General features: G+C 47.4%; 1 protein-coding gene across 1 annotated transcript in view; it reads left to right on the top strand.

Moving 5' to 3' along the window:
• Cachd1 (cache domain containing 1) overlaps positions 1–15,218 on the top strand; it is a 212,348-nt gene extending 197,130 nt beyond the window's left edge. Inside the window, exons 23-27 of the mRNA XM_036177591.1 lie at positions 749–900; positions 2,442–2,603; positions 3,789–3,866; positions 4,385–4,486; positions 13,494–15,218. Coding sequence (XP_036033484.1) covers positions 749–900; positions 2,442–2,603; positions 3,789–3,866; positions 4,385–4,486; positions 13,494–13,732 — 733 coding nt within the window. The 3' untranslated portion in view covers positions 13,733–15,218. The remainder of the gene's footprint in view (positions 1–748; positions 901–2,441; positions 2,604–3,788; positions 3,867–4,384; positions 4,487–13,493) is intronic.
• The last annotated feature ends 4,372 nt before the right edge of the window (positions 15,219–19,590 follow it).

Genomic DNA, 19,590 nt, shown 5'->3' on the forward strand with positions numbered 1-19,590 from the left:
GAAAGTATTTCAAAACTTCCCTTCTTAGAAAGCACATCTGCTCCAGGGCAGTTTTGAGACACTAACAGCCCTGTGTCCCTTGCTGTGGGCTATTCCCCTCTAGGGATTTGGGACTAGGCATGGGAGGCTATGGCAGATCTGGGGGAGGGGGATTAGTTCTCTCTAGATGTGGGTTGCCATGAGATCAGGCGAAGTAAGGGCACAGAGGGCACAGCTGGCCTTGTGTTTGGGTGAGCTGAATAAAGGGCTACCCTTGAACTGATTAACAGGGGCTCTTAGGCTGTATTTAGGTGCAAGCAGCACGGTCACTGACGTCTTTTCTTAGCAGCAGCATCATGGAGCGACCTAAGAGACTGGATGATAGGAAATCTCTTTTAAATAGACTACTATTTCCTGAACGTATTTGACTATTATTTTCTTCCTTTAAAAAAAAAAATACATAATGCCACAGGGTGTGTTAGACCCAAACCAAACAAACCTAGAGTCTATTTGCCTTTGGTCCTTTGAGATGATTCTGAACAAGACCACACTAATCCAAAGGTAGAGGTTGTAAGGCCACTCAGGGAGAACTTGGCCTTTTCTCATTTCCAAGTGGCCAAGAGGCATCCAGTGGTCACCCACAGGTAAATGACTGCTGTCCCTACTTGACAAGGGGAGGAGCAGGCCCTGGAGCCCTGAGATCCAGCTAAAGGCCAGCTTGCCTGCTCTCCTGTTCACACTGATTTCTGAACCATTGTCCCTCTGGCAGGGACTGTTTCGGTGTGCTGGACTGTGAATGGTGTGTGGTGGACAGTGACGGAAAGACTCACCTGGACAAGTCCTACTGTGCGCCTCAGAAAGAGTGCTTTGGAGGGATCGTGGGAGCCAAGAGTCCCTACGTTGATGACATGGGGGCCATCGGTATGTTGATTAGGAACCCACGCTGCTTTGTTGCTTGAATGCAATTTTCTGCCTATAGACCAGGACAGAAATCTTCATAATCCTCGGCCCAACTCCCCTGCTTCGTCTCCCACTCATCCTTAGTTACAAAACCATGGCAGATAATGACCTTTCGGAGCTGACTACACGCACTGTGCAGTGAGCAGCCAACCGTGCTGCCAAATTTTGCAAGCCTGGAATTCATTCCCAAAAAGCTTGTTCGGAGAAACTCGGGCCTGATTTCCACATGGCTGATCTCCGGAGTCCGCTTGAATGTGCATCCCAGCTGTCAGAAGCCTGGGGCGTGCAGTGTGTCCTTTCTTCCTCGAGCATTCCCTTTCCCCTTTCCTAACCACCTTTACAAGGTAGGCATCCTCAGCTACATGTCACTGTTGAGGGCGGTGGGCTCAGCAGACACCAGGGCTACACAGGACTGCTATAGCAGCTGGGGGGGGGTGGTCAGGGACACCACAAAGAGATGAGCCCCTGGGTTCAGGCCAGGAGTCCTTGAAAATACTACCAAAGAGTCTGGATTTCTCATTAGATTTTTTTTCAGTCTCTTCCCAGAGTCAGCCCCGTGTCCTCATTCTTAACTGGCAAATTGAGTCACCATATTTAAGCCACTAGTTAATGTAGATGTTTCTCAACTAGGGATACAGTTATGGCCCCATAAACCTATCTTGGGTTGAAAAAAAAAAATTAAGTCAAATTGTTCTTAATACTCTCAGCCTGCTGAATGTTATGTAACTTAACAACACAGTTCAACAGCACAACGCTGCTTCTTTAACCTTTGTGAGCCCACAGCTGGCCGGGAACCTCCATGCCTGTCTCAAGAGAGTATCCTGCATTTCACAAGCCCAAGGGAATGCCCAAGTCTATGTTGTTTCTAGTGAAAGCTTTATTGCTTTCATAGCATCACAAAGTTGACCTGAGTCCAGGCCTCACCAATCAGGGACCATCTATGTCTTGCTTGTTAATATCTGCACATTTAACCACTTCTGTGGGGAGGAGGGATTGAGTGCTTGGGTTACCACTGAAGCAGGCAGGGCCGTAGTTGGCATGGATATGCTCCAAAGGGTTACTCTCTATGCTTACAGGGAGACCACACCCCTGCATCTTGGCCTGTCAAGCAGACTCACTGTACTGCGTATCTCTTATTTCAGTGGGTAGTTCGTATGTCCCTCAAAGAAGCCCACATCACTGCCTTTCTCTACTAGGTGACGTTTCCTCTTCCCAGAGTAGCCAGGACTGTATCAGCGCCAGACAATGTATGCATGTGTGTAAGCAGTCTTTAGCTGCTCACCCTGTGTAGCAGCCAACATTTGAGAACCTGCAATGAAGTGAAGCCTCTCCTCCCATGTTCTCGTGTGTCAGGCAGGGATTTAGAGTGCAAGCCCAGCTCTCCACCCAAACAACCCATCCTCCTTTGGACCTTCCTGTCGCTCTGCTCTCCCTCCATCCCTACCTCCCATGGCACTTGGGAGATCTTGACACTGAACATCTGTTCCGTTTATTCTCGGAAGGTGATGAGGTGATCACACTAAACATGATCAAGAGTGCCCCCGTGGGCCCTGTTGCCGGAGGGATCATGGGCTGCATCATGGTGTTGGTCCTCGCTGTGTATGCTTACCGCCACCAGATTCATCGCCGTAGTCACCAGCATATGTCCCCTCTTGCTGCTCAAGGTAAGTGCAGAAAGCCTCTTCCAGGTCAGCAGCAGGTTGCTTAGACCTGCTTCCTTCTTTAGTGCCTAAACTCTGCATGCCCTATTTTGATTACCCAGAAAATTCTAGGCTCTTGCCTGATGCTACCAACATCCCCATCCCTCACCCACTCTATGGCCTATTTCTACCATCAGCTGAGCTGGGCAGCCAGGGTGCTGGCAGAGACTGTGTGTCCACAGGCTGCCCTTGCAGGTCTGAGCCCAAGCAAATCAGAGACCCCCCCACCCCAGACCATCATGACCAAGAATACAAATCAGTTCTGTCGCACCACGGTGCAGAGTATAAATGGTCACGTTTGAATAATAAGATCTTTTGAACCGGGATGAGACATTAGAGCCCACCACAAAAGAGTTCATCTGTAATCGTGACCTTGTGGCCAAAGTTCTAAGTTGGCCATCTGCACTCAAAACCATCCCCACCCTTTCCGAAGTCCCCAGAGATGTGTTAACCTGGCCTTTACGAAAGTAAACTCAACTCGCCATCATTCTGGCCACTTAGCTCAGCTTGCAGCACTAGTGACAAATTAGTGGTAGCTGTTGCTGTGACAACAGCCCTGACAGGAGAGTACAACAGGGTTACCACCAACACCTGCCTCGGGTGAGATTCGGCTAGGCTCAGGACGCCTGGCATCCAGTGTTGCCTGGCACCTGTGTTTCCAGAGCACAGCCAGTGATGGTTCGGACCCCACTCCTGCCACCTAAGTGCTTTGAGAGAGGGTTGAAGGTGAGTTGGCCTCCGCCAGCTTCATGGCTTTCTTCAGAACTCCATTTTAGGTGCTCCTGGCTCATTCTCCTCTTGTTCTTCCCTTCTTCTAACATCCGCCTCTTGCTAGACGGACGTGGACGTAACAGTAGACGGATGTAACAGATAGAGGCCATCCAATTGCAAGCTCATCTTTCTTTTTATTTATTTACTTATTTTTTGAGAGCCTGGGGCTAGACCCCAGCCCATTTGAGTGGAGCATTCTACCGCCCTCCCCCACTCCCCCTCCCCCACTCCCCCCCTCCCCCTCTCCCCTCCCCCTCCCCCAGCTCACTCCTGCTGGAATGCTGTCACCAGCCGTCAAACCAGTTCTCCGTGGGGGATTACAGCCAATGATTTTGTTTGATTAAATAGTCATGTTTCTCCCTTTCTAATGATGGACAGAAATGTCAGTGCGTATGTCCAACCTGGAGAATGACAGAGATGAAAGGGAGGATGACAGCCACGAAGACAGGGGCATCAGTGAGTATCCGCTGCCTCCTGGGGCTTGCGTCGGCAGGAGGCTAATCCAAAATAAATATTCTTTCTCATGTCCTTTTGGCTTGTATTAAAATTTAAGAAGCTTTGACATGGCAGTGTGGTTTTTTTTTCCCCCTCCCCTCTTCGTTAGGAAGAAGTATGGATCTCTGCTTTGTTTCAGAATACCTCAAAAGCCTTTTTTTAAAATACATTTTTTTTTTAGTCCCTTAATTAGTGTCCATAACTCAGGGTTAAAAAAAAAAGTGCTTTCTTTATTAAAAGAGACTTCTGCTGATGTCTAGATCCCTTGAGCTGCCTAGCCCTCGGCCTGCTGATGCATGCTGGAGATAAGTGGCTGAGCGCCTCCCCCCTCGTCCTTAAAATTCTTTTAAAAATTATTTATTCTAACTCTTCAAAGAAGAACTCCTCCAGCATGTGGGTGACCATGCTCAGGGCACGGGGGTCAAAACAGTGAAGGTCCTGGCCCAAGAGTGACGCTAACTGTCCTTGACTTCCTGTAGTCAGCAACACTCGATTCATAGCTGCGGTCATGGAGCGACATGCACACAGTCCTGAGAGGAGACGGCGCTACTGGGGCCGGTCAGGAACCGAAAGTGATCATGGTAAGGTCTGGTCCTCTGAGGTAGAAGCCATCGGGAGCTTGGGCTACTCCTGTGGGAGGTGGGCACACACTCTCTCTCCCCACTTCTCCAATTCCGTACTTAATTCTCTGGATGTAGTTGCCCTAAAGGATGCACCCAAGCGTGACATTGTTTGAGAAAAGTGCATGGGCAGTTTTCTTACATCGCAATACTTCAGGCACAAGTGAGATGGCCCTGACCACACAGATTGCTTTCAAGTTTTCCTCCATAAAGCAGGTGGGGGCTGGTGAGACAGCTCAGTGTGGTAGTGATCCTTGCATCCCAACCTAATGACCTAAGTTTCATCCATGAAACCCATGTGTTGTAAGGAAAGAGCTGATTCCCACAAGTTACCATACCCTGACCTGCGCGCGCACACACACACACACACACACACACACAAACACGTCATTTTTGAAGGTGTGTTTTTGACACTTTTGCTTAGCTGTGACCACTTTCCTGAAAAAAAGCAGGGAGGAATTATTCCTTTTGGCCCCTGGTTTAAGAGGGCTCAGTGTACCAGACGGCAGTGGTGTACACCTTTAATCTCAGCACTCAGGAGATAGCAGTTTCCAGGACAGCCAGGGTTACACAAAGAAACCCTGTCTCAGAGAGAGAGAGAGAGAGAGAGAGAGAGAGAGAGAGAGAGAGAGAAAGAGAGAGAGAGAGAGATCAGTTTGGTTGGTGATTAGATGTGATTGCTTGGGCCGGTGTCTTAAGTAAAACATCCTAGTGGCAGGGGCATGTGGCAGAAGACAGCTATGAACATCACGGCCAGGGTGGGTGGGATGAAGAGGGAACATAGAAGTGAAGAACCAGTCACCAGTGATCCACTTCCTTCATCCAGGGCTCACCTCCAGAGTTTCCAGAACTTTCCAAAATAGTGTTACTAAGGGTACCAAGTACTCAAAACATGGGAGCGTGGGAAACATCTCAAAATCACACAGTGGCTAAGGCTTCATTCAGTATGGAACCCCTTGTGTCCAAGAAGCTAATGTTGCTGGTGGACCTGTGTCAGCGTCCTCAACACTCACTCTTGGATCATAGGCAAGTCTGGACAGTCCTCTAGCATTGTCCACCCCACCCCACCCACCACCCACCCTCGTCTCTGGCCATGTCTGCTGGGCTCCAAAGCTTTGCTGAAGAAACATTTGCAACTGAGCCTTGAAAGGATGACTAAGAAAAGAATGAGTGTGTACAAAGTGGTGGATTTGCATTAATTGCAGAAGAAGTCAAGGCTGAGGAGGGACCAAGTGCCAGGCAGACCCATGTCCTAGGAAGTCCATGTCCTGTCCCAAAGACCAGCCACACCATAGGGCCGCTCACATTCCTGGTGTCTAATTGCTTACTGTTATGCAGAGCAGCAGGTATGTCCCAGTCTGTGAGCTTCACTGCTGCCATTACTCAAAACCAGAACCGGAGTGAAAGAATGTTTCATTTTTTTAAGCTAGTTGTCTAGTTTTCAAAGCTAAGTCTTTGTATATGCCTAGATAATTATTTAAACTTATTTTATTTTATTATTTTGGTCTTGGCTTTTCCCACACCTATCCTGGAAGGAGAAAAATGCCTTCAAACAGTGTTTCTACTTGTATGCAAATAGAGACAGGAGACGGCGTCCCTCCAGGGGACCCGAAGCCCTCTGACACCACTGCAGAGATGCAAGCGCCCTTGGAACATGTGAGCTGCTGCAGTCCGGCCTGGTAAACCAGAGGCTGTGAATTGGGCTTTGAATGGCATCCGTCCCACTGACTAAATAGAACCTTTGGGTTTCTATGGAGAACCGAAGCAGAACTTAAATTTTTCAGTTTCTTGGCTCCCTACCTCCCCACATCACCCTCCGCCCCCCAATAATCCTTTGAACCTGTGCTAGTTCCTCTGCTTGGCAATCTGTGCCTTCTCTTTTGAATACTAACACAGGTTTGAGGCTACTAAAGTTCAGCTGAAATAATTTCTTATTCAGCAGAAACACTGAATCTCGGCTCTCCCTCTCCCGTGGCATCCATACCAAATTAGGATCTGGAGTGACAAAATGTTCCCAGCCTCTTCTGCTGTTTTAACTGCGATGGTGTGTGAGGCAACAGCTTAGACAAGTGTGAGCAGTACCTGAAACCAGGAATGCAGTGAAGGGCTCGCTCACACGCTCTCATTTCTCTCACTAATTGGATCCCTGTTATCCCTGAGGAATTAAAAAAAAAAAAAAAAAAAGTTTCTCATGCAGACAGAATAAACCACCAAAGAAAGCAGAAGGCGCTGAGTCTCCATATTCCAAATACATCAATGGCGCTTCCCTGTGGGCTGTTGTATCCCCGAACCTGTACAGCAGGCCACTAAAAGTGATTCACTAATTGAGTGGCCCTGCCATGCCAGCAGGATAAAATCTGCCTGCGAATTAGAATCGATGGTTTTGCCAACACGGTTCTAAGTGGCATTCTCCCGTATCTGTCGCGCCTGTACTGGGTGTGTGCCGTGCACCGGGCGCTGGGGGTGGAGGGCTGGGTGAGCCAGAGGAGTGCCCTTTGGCTTTAGGTTCCACTGCCTCTTTTATGGTAGCACACACCTCTAATCCCCGCCCTCGAGATGCAGAGGCAAGCAGATCTCTGTAAAGTGTAGGCTAACCTGATCTACACAGCACGATCCAGGCCAGCCAAGGCTTACCTAGTAACACCCTGTCTCAAAATCTAATACGTAACTAAATAATAGGACTAAGTTTTTCTGCCTGGTAAAGTTCTCATGAAGATCAAAGCGTGGTAGGAGCTCAGGTTCAGGGTGACCCTCTGTCCTCCTAGTTTATATTCCAGGGGAACCCAGAAAAGAAGGGCCACGCTCAGGAGACCCACACAAGGTGGAAAGAGGCAGATTCCTGGAGTGAATAAAAGAGAAAGCCAAAGGAAGGGCTTGAGCTGGTGAGGTAGTAGTGCCAGGGTTCTGTGTTGTGGTGTGTGTGTGTGTGTGTGTGTGTGTGTGTGTGTGTGTGTGTGTGTGTGCGTGTATATGTGCATGTGAGTGACTAGTAAAAGCTTAGGCCCCTGGAAAGCTGCATAGTGATGTTCCTAGAAATAAAACAAGCTCTTACTAAACTTGGAAACTTGCAGCTACTTATTTATTTAGAAATAGTTCACAAGGCCGTGTTTCAAAATATAAAGTGTTTTTTATTTGGTGCTGGGAATCAAAACCAGGATCTGGTACATGCTAGCAAGTACTCTGTGTTGTGAACACCCCAGCCAGACTTCTGTCAATAAATAGTCTAAGACAACTTAAAGTGTTTGTTGTTTTTTTTTTTTTTTTTTTTTAGCAAATGTAAGCCTCACAGGTTGAGCTACGAAACACCTTTGTGACCATGCATCTGCTGTGTCTCATATTTTTCATGAAAATAGCATGCCCTGTCTAATATCTACTGGCTGATTTTTTAAGTTTAAAAAATACCAGCATATGTTTATTTGTTCCTTGTAAGTTTGTATTTCAGTTACTTCCTCATTAGAAACTTTACAACCAGGTTTAGACAGGTATTTTTGCATGTATGTATATGGTAGGCAACACTTTCTTTTTGAAAACGGAGTTTCTACCTCATCCTTGGCAATTTCAAGGGACTTTTTCTAAGACAAATGGTGAACAAAAACCTAACCAAAAGCAGACCATACTCTGGAAGTACCCTCCTACAGTTACTCCTTGTGGCCACAAGATGGTGCATAAGTCCCTGAAGGAACCTTCGAGTTTTGGCAAATAGCAAGCAGTATCTCAGGAACTATCGTAAACATAATAAGCAGGATGCCAAAGTACAGAAGCCTAGTTTGGGCTTCTTGTTTTCATGGGTGCCTGGCCTCATTCCTAAAGTGAGTGTCTTACTTGACGTTATCTTCATAGATGCTTTTTGCTTTTTAACATATACCTTCGCAAGTGCTGCCAGAGGTCCTTTGTGTTTACATAACATTTCTTCAGTGCTCCATGGCCAGGGGTCCTGTCTGTCCCCAGGATTCCTCCCAGTTCTCAGGGCAAAGCACAACTTCCTGGCACCAAGCAAATGGGAAGAGGGCTCCATGGTTTGCAAAGCACTGGCTGCACAGTTGTGAGGATCCGAGCCTCACAAAGCCAGACACAATAGCCCCATGTGCAAGCCCAGAGCTCGCATGATGAAATGGGAGACGGAGATGGCAGAATCCCCAGGAGCTTGTGGGAGGGCTAGCCTGGTGTATACAGCAGCAAACAAGAGACCCTGCCTCTAACAAAGTGGGAGGCAAGGACCAACACTGGGAATTGTCCTTTGACCTCTTTGTATGCATGCCCACACTCACTCTCTGACCACATACACCCACAGAAGACTTAGAAAGGAAAGAAAATGTATTTGTTTCACTTGCTTCTCTACAACTTGCTGTCCCCTTGGGATTTCCACTCGTGTATTAAATGATAGGAAAACATGGAGTGAATGAGCAATAAGTGTCTGCTAGTTTTTCGTCATTTGCAAACACTTAGAGAAATCTGTCCAGGCAGTGAAGCTGTGTTTTGGCTCACAGCTTTGAGGGCCTCAGTCAGTATTTGGCTGGCCATGCTATTTCTGGGCCATGGCAGGGCAGACCATGCTGGTTGAGGACATGGAGGTATGAGGTTGCCACCTCATGGTGCCAAGCAAGGCACATCTTTCCAAGGCAAGCCTCCAGTCACATGTCCTCTAACTAGACCCCACCACCTACATTCTACTACCTCCCTCTAACGCAACATGGTTTGAATCTATCAAGGGATCGATCCACAAAATGAGGTTGGAGCCATCTTGACTGAGCCCCTTCACAAAGCACAACAGACGGCATGCAGTCCCCCAACAGAGGTGCCTGTGGGGGCCATTTCAGATCCAGACACAAGGGTATCACAGTGAGGCAAATAATTACAGAGTATCACTAGACACTGAAAATCACTGGGTAGGGAAAACATGGATATCCAAATCTTCCTAATTATATGAGACTAGCAAATGCCATGCCACACAAAGCTACAGGTAACAGAAAACTCATGGATGCCAGTACTTGGGGGAATTACAGTGTGAATAGTGTGTGGAGGCCCCCTTTTTGCTTTTATAGTTCTAGGGATTGGCCCTAGGGCCTCTTACATGCTAGGCAAGTGGTCTCCCGCCGAGGTATCGCCACAGCCCTTTTAGCTTTTAGTTGGAGGCGGGATCTAAGCTGCTTGTATTGGCCTTGATTTCGCTCTGGAGCTCAGGCCAGCCTTGAACCTGCAACCTTCCTGCCTTAGTTTCCAAATAGCTGTACCCACAGGCCCGGTGGATTTTTCTATGAAGTGCCTCCTTTATGCAAGGCCCTGGGTTCAGTGTCAGGAGTGCAAAGGCAGCAAGTAAGAAAGATCTGGCTAGCCAGGCAAGGTGGTGAGGCCCAGCTAGCAAAGCGGAGCAGGACCATTTCAAGTTTGAAGCAAGCCTGGGCTATTTAGTGAGTTCCAGGCTAGCCTGGGCTAGGTAGAAAGACCCCTATCTCCAAAGAGTAAAAATAAGAAGAAATGAAGAAATGGAGGAATCTGTCAACAAAGAGCCCATTTTTAATATAATATGGTGTAAAAAAAAAAAAAAATTCCATAATGCCATGCAACATGGCAGAGGGACGCCAAACCCAGGTGGCGGGGGGGGGGGGGGGGGGGGGGGGGGGGGCAAGGAAGACTTAGCAGAGCTCTGGGGCACCTGAAGCTTAAAGCATGGCAGCAGGGAAGAAGGAACTTACACCAGGTGTTTTAGCAATCGACCTGTCACTGTGGTACTCGGAAGTGATCAGAATGAGACCACTGGGCAGTAGCAGGGTGAGCAGCCCGAATGCCGAGACTGCTAAAATCTAGTCTCGGTGTCCTCCTTGATGTGCACAGGACAGTGTGGTTCAGACATCCATGTGGCAGCTTTCAGAGCCTGGCCTTTAGTCTTACACTGTAGGCTTGGCCCTGCCAAAGATAGCAAACTGAGAGACTTACTCTGGCCCCGTCTCTTAAATGTGGGTGAAGGTGTCATTGTTTCCCCAGCCCCTGAACTTCGAAACCAAGGATGTCAACCCTTCTAACCCCTTCCTCTGGCAAATTCATTTGGTCACCAAACCCCCGGCTTGCTCCCAGGAACAGCCTGTTGATATCCGGTGATTCCCCCATCTCCAAGCACTGCTACAGTCCAACGTCAGCTTGGGTCTGGGAGGCAGCCTCCAATTCTCTGAGCTTCTGATCAGCTGGCATTGGCACTCACCCACTCCTAGTACCTGCCACTACGTCCTGGTGGTTCCAATGAGCCTTCTTACCCTAGCCCCAGCCTCCCTACCTAGCAGCCATGCCTGCTTTTCCCATGCCAAGCTTTTCACCATTTCACCAAAGTAGCCAAGCCTTTAGGGCAGTGGTTCTCAACCTTCCCAATGCTGCAACCCATAAATACAGTTCCTCACATTGTGGTGACCCCACACACACACACACCATAAAATTATTTCATTGCTACTTCATAACTAACTTTGCGACTGTTCTGAATCATAATGTAAATATCTGATATACAGTATCTCTGATACCCAGCCCCCAAGGGGTCATGACCCCTATTTTGAGAACCACTGCTTTAGGGCTATTGCTCAAAGCTATTGCATATGACTGTGCCCTGCTAGTACGTGTGGTTCCTTGACTGGGCTTCTGGGCCATCCACCTTGCTCTTCTTGTTCTTGCTCCTGGCACCTGTATCCAGATGCACTCAGTGATGTGGCCCACGGCAGCGAGCTCTGCCCTCCTTCCCTGGCTTGGCAGAAAATGTGCCTGTTTGTCATTGGCACCATGTGTGTATACCAGGCTCTCCAGAATAAATATGGTTCCAACCAAGTCATGCTTTCCCCGAGACTCGGGGTCACCGGGTCTCCTCTGCCATCCTCCTGACTCAACTTGTAGCCTTTACCTTTACCATACAACCATCCATGCCTGGTTGCCTAGCAACCTTTATAATCTGCTGTCCCACTTCCCCTCATTTTAATTCTTCATCCTTCCTTGGGCTGTTGCAGTGACCTTCTTGGTCTCTTCGTTTCCCTTTCATCCATTCTCCAAACTGCCAGTAGGTTTCTGACCAGATTGATCACGGCCAGCCATTATGGGGAAGTTGTGTGCCTGCTGTCTACTCTAGTGTGTGCATCATGCTCTAGCTTGAACTCTCCTTTCTGCTTCTCCCTTCTGGGAAACTCTGCTGCTCAGCTCCCTGCTAACACACATCCGAGCCACACAATGGAGGAACCACCAGGCGGTTCCATGTTTCAGGGACTGCTCTCCTCTTTTTGTGCTTACATCCACTTTGCCAAACTTGGTTGTTTTGTGTTTTTGTGTTTTGTTTTGTTTTGTTTTGTTTTTCCCGAGACAGGGTTTCTCTGTGTAGACCTGGCTATCCTGAACTCACTCTGTAGACCAGGCTGGCCTCCAGCTTAGATCCGCCTGCCTCTGCCTCCTGAGTGCTGGGATTAAAGGTATGTGCTACCACTGCCCAACTACACTTTACCGAACTCCTATTCACCTGCCTAAGCCCTAGTGACAGAGTGATGGCATTGCCTCATTCCTTTAGCCAGAATGAGTTAGTCCTCCTTCTGGGTTTCAACTGAACCTCAGCTCCAGGTCTCACCACTGTCTACACACCTTTTTAGTCACTAAGGAAGGGAAATAAGGCGATGTGATTTAACACCCCACCTTCACCCCCACCCAGTCCACAGTAAAAGAGTGACCCAATGCACTGTGTTCTTCTTGCTTGTCTCAAACACTGGCTGCTTAGCTCCTACAGGACCAGGTTTTTGTGCCTCTGGTGCCTAGCAGAGTGACATGGACTTAGGAGGTGCCCAGTAAATATTCCTTGTATTGGACTGGCTGTTAAACAATTCTTCAGTACAGTTATGTTTTACTGAGGACAGAGACTGCCTTTCTCACTTTTGCACAAAGCATATATTTTCAGCCCCACGCTGCTCCGACTTGGCTGAATGCAAGCATGTCAATTTTGCAGTCACCAGTGTGACTAGAGCTTACCCTGGGTGAGGGCTGATTGACACGGAGGTGCAAGGGATTCATGAGCTGTCTGTCACTTCTCAAAACGTTTAGAAGAGGGTTTTTTTTTTTTCAATATTTAAAAACATGCCAAGGTTCTTGGAAAGGAATCCTTTGATCAATGAAGGCATTTTCTTTTGAAACATGTGTTACTTAGAATACTGAAAGAAATGAATCTTTAAATACAGTGAGCTGGCTTTCACACAGCATAGCCAACTCCCTTCTAGTTGCTCTGGGCTAGATGGGGGTTTGAGGTTTCATTGCACACTAGAACCTAGGACGAGTTCCTTCCCTTCTGACCACCTCCCTTCTACAGTGGGTATCAAGAACCTAGCTGTTATGCAGGAATCACTGACCTGTGTTTTGCTATAGACATGTGTGCTGATGATAATGAGTTGGACTCTCACTGATATCCTGTGTGATCATGGATTGGACCCTCACTGACATCCCATAATGATAACGGGTTGGACCCTCACTGACATCCCACAAGCATTTCACCATTCAGCTGTTTCCCACCATTCCCAACCAGTCTGCACCCTGTTCACATCACCCTGAAGCTGCCCATTGCCTGCTATAGTAGTTTATAAGATACAGGGGGAAGTTGTCATCATACTCTTTGGAAGCATAGGAAGATGGCCCCCAGGATGCCAAGATGGGTAGCTGCAGAGAATGGAGTCTGTGGGGTGATTTCACTGTGGGGGTATCACCGGCCTGGGGGTTTGGAGTGACGACTCTTGTTCATTTCCCCCCAACTTTCTCAGTTGTTTAACATAGTTGTGTATTTATGGTTAATATTCTTAGTAAAAAAAAAAAAAATCCTGTTTCCTCTCGACCTCCTTAAAGCTACAAGACCTTGGCATCCACGGGTCACGTGCAGATGTTGGCACCTAAATGTCCCTATCATGGGAGTGTGCTCCAGCATCCTAGACAGTCTGGTCTGTGTCCTGAGGTTGTGCTGTTCCTTTTCCAGGCTACAGCACCATGAGTCCGCAGGAAGACAGTGAGAACCCTCCGTGCAACAATGACCCCTTGTCAGCTGGGGTGGATGTGGGCAACCATGATGAGGACTTGGACCTGGACACCCCACCCCAGACTGCAGCCCTACTGAGTCACAAGTTCTACCACTACCGCTCACACCACCCGACGCTCCATCACAGCCACCACCTTCAGGCAGCCGTGACCGTGCACACCGTGGACGCCGAGTGCTAACAGTCCCCTCACCTCCCCAGGCCGAGCGTCCCTGGTGATGCAGAATACTCTGAGAAGAAATGAGCTGGCGTAGAACTCTGTCCCGTGAGACACCTTGTGTCTGTGCATTGTCCAGCGAAGTCTGATGCCTCTGCTGCCTGCTGGCGTGTTGAAAAACTGAAACCACAAAGTCCTGTTTGTGAGAAGCTGAAGCTGGTTCTGAAATGGAGGCGGAAGCAGGGGTGGGGGAGCGGGGGCCAGTGCTGATGAACTGACCTGCCATAATGGAATGGAACCCTAGGCAAAGTTCCAACAGAGACACTGGTAGAGGAAACTGAGCCAGAGGAATGTTCCCAGCACCAGACGCGCTCGACCCCCTTCACTAGAAGAGAGCTGGAGCAGATGCCAGAAACGTGGCACACACCAGATGCCACCAACCGCTGGATGGACGCCCTTGTTTCCTAGCGGTGCCTGGCCACCACCATAACTGTACGGAACCGAACTCACCTTGAGCTCTAAATGATGCATCTCAAAGTTTCTAAGTAAAGGATTATTTTTCTACTATTTATTGAACTTTCAAACTTTGGGGGGAGGGGGAAGAAAAGAGAAATTCTCGGCCATAACCCTGGCTGTTGTGTGTGGTGACGTTGTTGTTTGATTAAGGAGTTGTGTTTCTTATTTAACTGGTGATCTTCCCACCACCCTCCCTGATCCACAAAAAAAAGAAAAAAAAAGAAAGAAAAAAGAAAAAAGAAAAGGAAAAAAAAAAAGGGAAAATGAAGAACTCTTCCTTTGGCTTCCTGATGTCACTTTGTGGAAACACGTCATCTGTGATAGTGTTCCCTTCCTGGAGGGGTGGTGATCCAAGACGTTTTCAAAGAAATTCCATTCCTTTAGAATCCATTTCCACCTCGCATAGAATGTTTTCCTTAGGTTTCTACGAAATCTAGTATTAAAGCCCCAGCCTTTCAGTTGAGGGAGGCTTGGGTTTATTCTCTTTGTTTAAAGACTATAAATTTTAAAATGTCTCATTTTTGACTCTGAGAATATTAAACAGATAAAGGAAGACATTTTAAAATTGTGAAAGTGTGGTTCTTAAAAGATTTCTTTTGAAATCATAGCTCGAAGCTGCTGCCACTGAATTCACCCAACTGCTTTTGACTCTGCAGGGATTCATCCAATGGCTTCTTTGGCGCGGGGCATTGTGATTTTAAAGTATTGTTCTAATTACAGTGGTGTATTTTAGATTCACATTTTGTGATTCAAATATGTTATGAAGACATTCTTTGCACCGTGCGTGTGGTAAATCTCCATTTATATGTAGTTGGAAAAATTCACAGAATAATGTTTTAATGATAGGGTATCATAATATACTGTAAAAAATAAATAAATAAAAATTGGGTCCTCAGCACTACAGAAAGTAAACTATATATGTGCTACCTGGAAACTCCTTCATACTGTGTATAAAATTGCAGTCTAGTGAAATAAACTGTATGCCACAAACAGCTGAGTGGCTATTGTTATTTGATGTGCTGTCTCTCACCACATGACCTTTCAGTGCTTCAAACAACTTCAGGGCTCTTGACCATTTCAAACACACAAAGAAAAGTGAGGATATTAATAGGCTAAAATAAAGAACAAACAGTTAAAAATAAGTAAAACTACCATGGCTGATGTTTTAGGCTTTACAAGCTAAACTCAGCAGGAGGTTTAATAGTTTGAGGGCAGCCTGGGCTACATTGGGAGACCTTGTCTCACAAACCAATATCCCCTGCTTCCTACACAGCCAAATCCATTTCCTGAGTCTAAGATAGTCAAGTCTATCTTGTTGAGATTGCATGGGTCCTGTCTTCCCTGAAAAGAACTCTTCTAGTCTAGGTTCTCCTGTAATGGTGAGACTCTCTGTTAAGACATGAGATGTGCCGAAGAGATGGCTCAGTGGTTAAAAGCACTTGCTCCTCTTCCAGAGGACCCAGATTCATTTCTTACCACACATGTTAGGTGGCTCACAACCACTTGTAACTCTAGCTCAAGAGGTTCTGACGTCTCAGTACCTACACACACATAGCATATACTCACACAGACACGCCAGATATAATTAAAATTCAGAATACATCTTTAAAAACAAACAAACAAACAAAAAAAAAAAAAAAACAGCTTCTTGACTGGGGAGGAAGAAGGTCCCAAACAGAAAAGTGGTATCTCCAAGAAAGATGCTGTTGTAAGGGTTGGGGGCATTAAGGGGAGCTACACATCTACTCTCACATATTTATAAGGTCTCAAAGTTCCATTCCACTCAAGTTCACCAACTATTATATCAGGGTTACTTACAGTTCATGGGTAAGAGGTCACGGGCAGCATAGGCAGGTCTCCACCCAGCATGGATGATGGCCTCCCAGTGGCCGTGTGATAGATGGAGGCCTCTTCCTTCAGTCCTCCCCAGCCTATATACTCTAGCCCCTCCCCAAACCCCAGACCATGTCCAGTTAGAATTGCACACGGCCACTGAGGGAGTGGGTGGATACTCAGTATTTTCCTGTGAGGGAAGGTCAACAGTTGACAAGCCCAGCTCTGCAAGCAGACCAGGCCAAGTCCTGAGGATGGTATCTGTCTGGCTCAGGATAGATCTATACAATGGGTACACAAAGCTGAGAGCTAAAAACAATCAGTATAGTCTACTCAAACACAACAGCAAGCCAGACATCATGGTGGCATACACTTAGACTCCCAACCCTGGGGAACCTCAGGAGGATGTGAGTTCAAGGCCAACAAGGGCCATGTAAGACTATCTTATAAAAAATTTTAAAAAAAGACTTTAATGGAAATTATTTTATATCTTTTGCAATAAGACTGCCCTGAAGTCAGAGTAGAAGTAATTGAATGTTTATAACCTGAGCAAGAGACCATCACAAGGATTTGTTTTGAGTTGTTTATATTTATTTATTTTGCTTTATATGTGTGAGTGTTTTAACTGCATATATGCCGAAGTGTAGCTAGAATTTTTCTTTCCAGGTCCCACCGAGCCCCAGCAGTCGCCTAACCCACTTATAAAATAAACATTCAGACGCTTATATTAATTATTTAAACTGCTCGGCCATTAACTGCTACGGCTCCCTCCTGTAGCAGTGGCAACTCCAATGGTTACATTTTTTTTTTTTTTTTGAAAATGTACATCTGGGGGAATCATCAAATTCTTAAACATGCCAACCCAGTCACTCTGTGTCTTTTTGGTCCGAACAGAGGTAGGCAGATCTTCCAGGCTGGGATAGAATGCTATAAAAGATTATTTTCTAACTCTTCCATTTAAAAGAACCTGCAGATGAAAGGTATTTATAACTGCATATGACGGTCTGGTTAGTAACTAAAATGTGTGAGTGTCCGTGAATCTATGTGAGCAAAAATTGAGACCTTGCAACCTTTGTTTTTTCCCCCAGCCTCCATCGAGTCAGACTTGCTCATTGGGGTCCTCTCCTTCTCTGATCATGGGAGTGCTCCCTCCCCCAAAGGAGATTTAATTTTATTTCAATTCTCCTTAAGAAAGGAGACGAGGAGATAAATTTGCTTGGCTAGAGTCACACTTTGGAGGGAATAGAAACCAGTGTAATCTCTGCTCTCTACTTAATCCATCTGGAGTCCCTTGTGGGCAGTGTCTCCCCAGCTGAGGATGGGAGCCTTAAACACAGGCATCCAGCATGCTCACCCCAGGGCCTTTGTCAGCACCAACTGCCTCTAGGCTGCCTGTGCTTTCCTTGCCTGACTGGCCTGGCAGAGCACTGAGTGGGAAGCAGGGAGACCTGAACACGAATCCCAGTGTCTCTGAACCCAGCTTTAAATCTGCCGCCAAGTGTGAAGTCTTTGATTCAAGCATGCCGCTCACAATGTGGTGTCCCTCCTTTGTGGCGCTGGTTTACCAGGCTCTGTATACCACCACTGGATCTGAGCCTTCTAAAGCTGCTTCCTTAACTCTCTTCCAGTAATGCAGCCAATTTTCAGGGCCTCCTACTTACACATCAGAAGCAGGCACACAACAATGAAGTGCAGGCATGACCCTTTCCTGCACAGCTGGAGAGGGGGACCAGATGAGGCTGGCTGCCCAGTGCCCACCCCGTCCCATTATTAGACTTTAGGCCTGGCCTTGGATTTCTTATACATCCTACAAAGTGGTTAGCAACTCCCCACCCCCAATTTATTTAGTCAGAAGCCTAAAGTCGTACAACCAGATTAAAGCATTCCTTTCTAATGATGGCCTAGGAAGGTGCGCCCTGATCTGGTCCAATAGCACAGGATTAGTTTTAGGGATGTCTGTCTCAGAGCACTGTGTAGTCAGGGGTGGCATCTATGCCTACTGGCTGCCATCTTGCCCGTGTTCACATCCTCAGCCTCAGAGTGGGACTGATCTGTGGATAGTGGGGAGAGGGGAATGGAAGAACAGGACCCATAAACTGCTGCTTCAACCGCTCATGGAGACAGAAGTCTGTATTATATAAGATAATATCAACTGGGTTTTCAGCGGCTACGCTTGAAAGCGTCTAATAAAAGCATCTGAACAAACAAATACAAAACCTGAGTACGATTTCACCTAGGGCTGCTGGCTCTATGGAGTAAAAGAAGGGCGAGGGAGAGATGCAGGGAAGGATTCTGCTTTAGGTTGATGCTCACAGAAAGCATCCAGATGTGACATCTTGGAAGCTGCTACCTGCAGACTGAGAGCCCCGTGGGTGCAGGGATGGTAGGGAAGGCTACCTTCTCAGGTGGTAGTATAGAGAATGGGCAGGGACCTGACCGAGGCAAGGCCACGGGAGGTAAAGCATCACTCAGCAAAGGGCAGTGGGATGTGATGAGAAGGAGGAGGTGGGAAAATGAGGTCCTGAAGGCTATAGCAAGAAAATGTGCTTCAGCCAGGGAGCCTGTAGGATAGTTACAAAGGGAGGGAGGGAGGGGATGGGGGGAGGTTACAGTCGGTGTGTTTGTGTGTGTGTGTGTGTGTGTGTGTGTGTGTGTGTGTGTGTGTATGCATATACATATATATAAATTTTTTTATGTTTTTTAAAGAGCACAGTGGAGAGTATGTCATGGAAGTAGAAACCCCAGGTGTTGTTTACAGCGTGTTCCTGGCTTGAACAACTGCATCAGACATGCTGTTGCCTTCTGTTCTGGAGACAAGAACAGAATTGGTTTGGAGAGGAAAGTGAGGAATGAGAAATGAGTCAGCGTTTGACAGTCCAGTCAGTAAGGTGACTAGAGCAGACCTGTGCCCTGAATGGCCTTCCCAGTAACAGTAACTGACTGAAAAAAACATTTGCACAAAACATCGACTGGCACCCAGAACACTTGCTCTGTGGTGGACACTGCAGTAAGGTCTTTGCATCCAGTAATGGCTGTCCACTGTTGCTTGTGGCTCCATCAATGTGATGCATGCACTTTCAGTCCTGGCTGCTGCTTCCCTGACTCCCTGGGCGCCATGCCCTGCAGGAGTCTTTCTGACCACGCTCTCCTCCAGCCGCCCTTGGCAGCCGTCATGTGCTCCAGCTGCTGTCAAGGCCAGATGCCCTCTCACTCTCATGATGTGAACGTTGTGGTTCCCGTCTGTGTTCGGACACATTTGTATGTTCTCTTCTACTCACAAAGACAGTGATTACTTCCCTACCCCCAGCATGTGCCAGGTTTCTCAACAACTCCACTTCCCCAGCCCATGCCTGATCCCTCCCCCCCCCCCCCCAAACCCTCCCCCCCCCCCACCCCCCACCCCATCTTCTGAAGACCTTACTTGAACCCCAGCTGGGAGTGTTCACCTCATCCTGCTGGATGCATTCGCATGGGAACTGTCATGTAATCCAGCTGGACTTCAGCTTTTTGTTTTTTTCTTGCTTTTTTTTTAA

The sequence above is a fragment of the Onychomys torridus genome, chromosome 2 (assembly GCF_903995425.1).
Source record: "Onychomys torridus chromosome 2, mOncTor1.1, whole genome shotgun sequence".
Taxonomy (NCBI): Eukaryota; Metazoa; Chordata; class Mammalia; order Rodentia; family Cricetidae; genus Onychomys; species Onychomys torridus.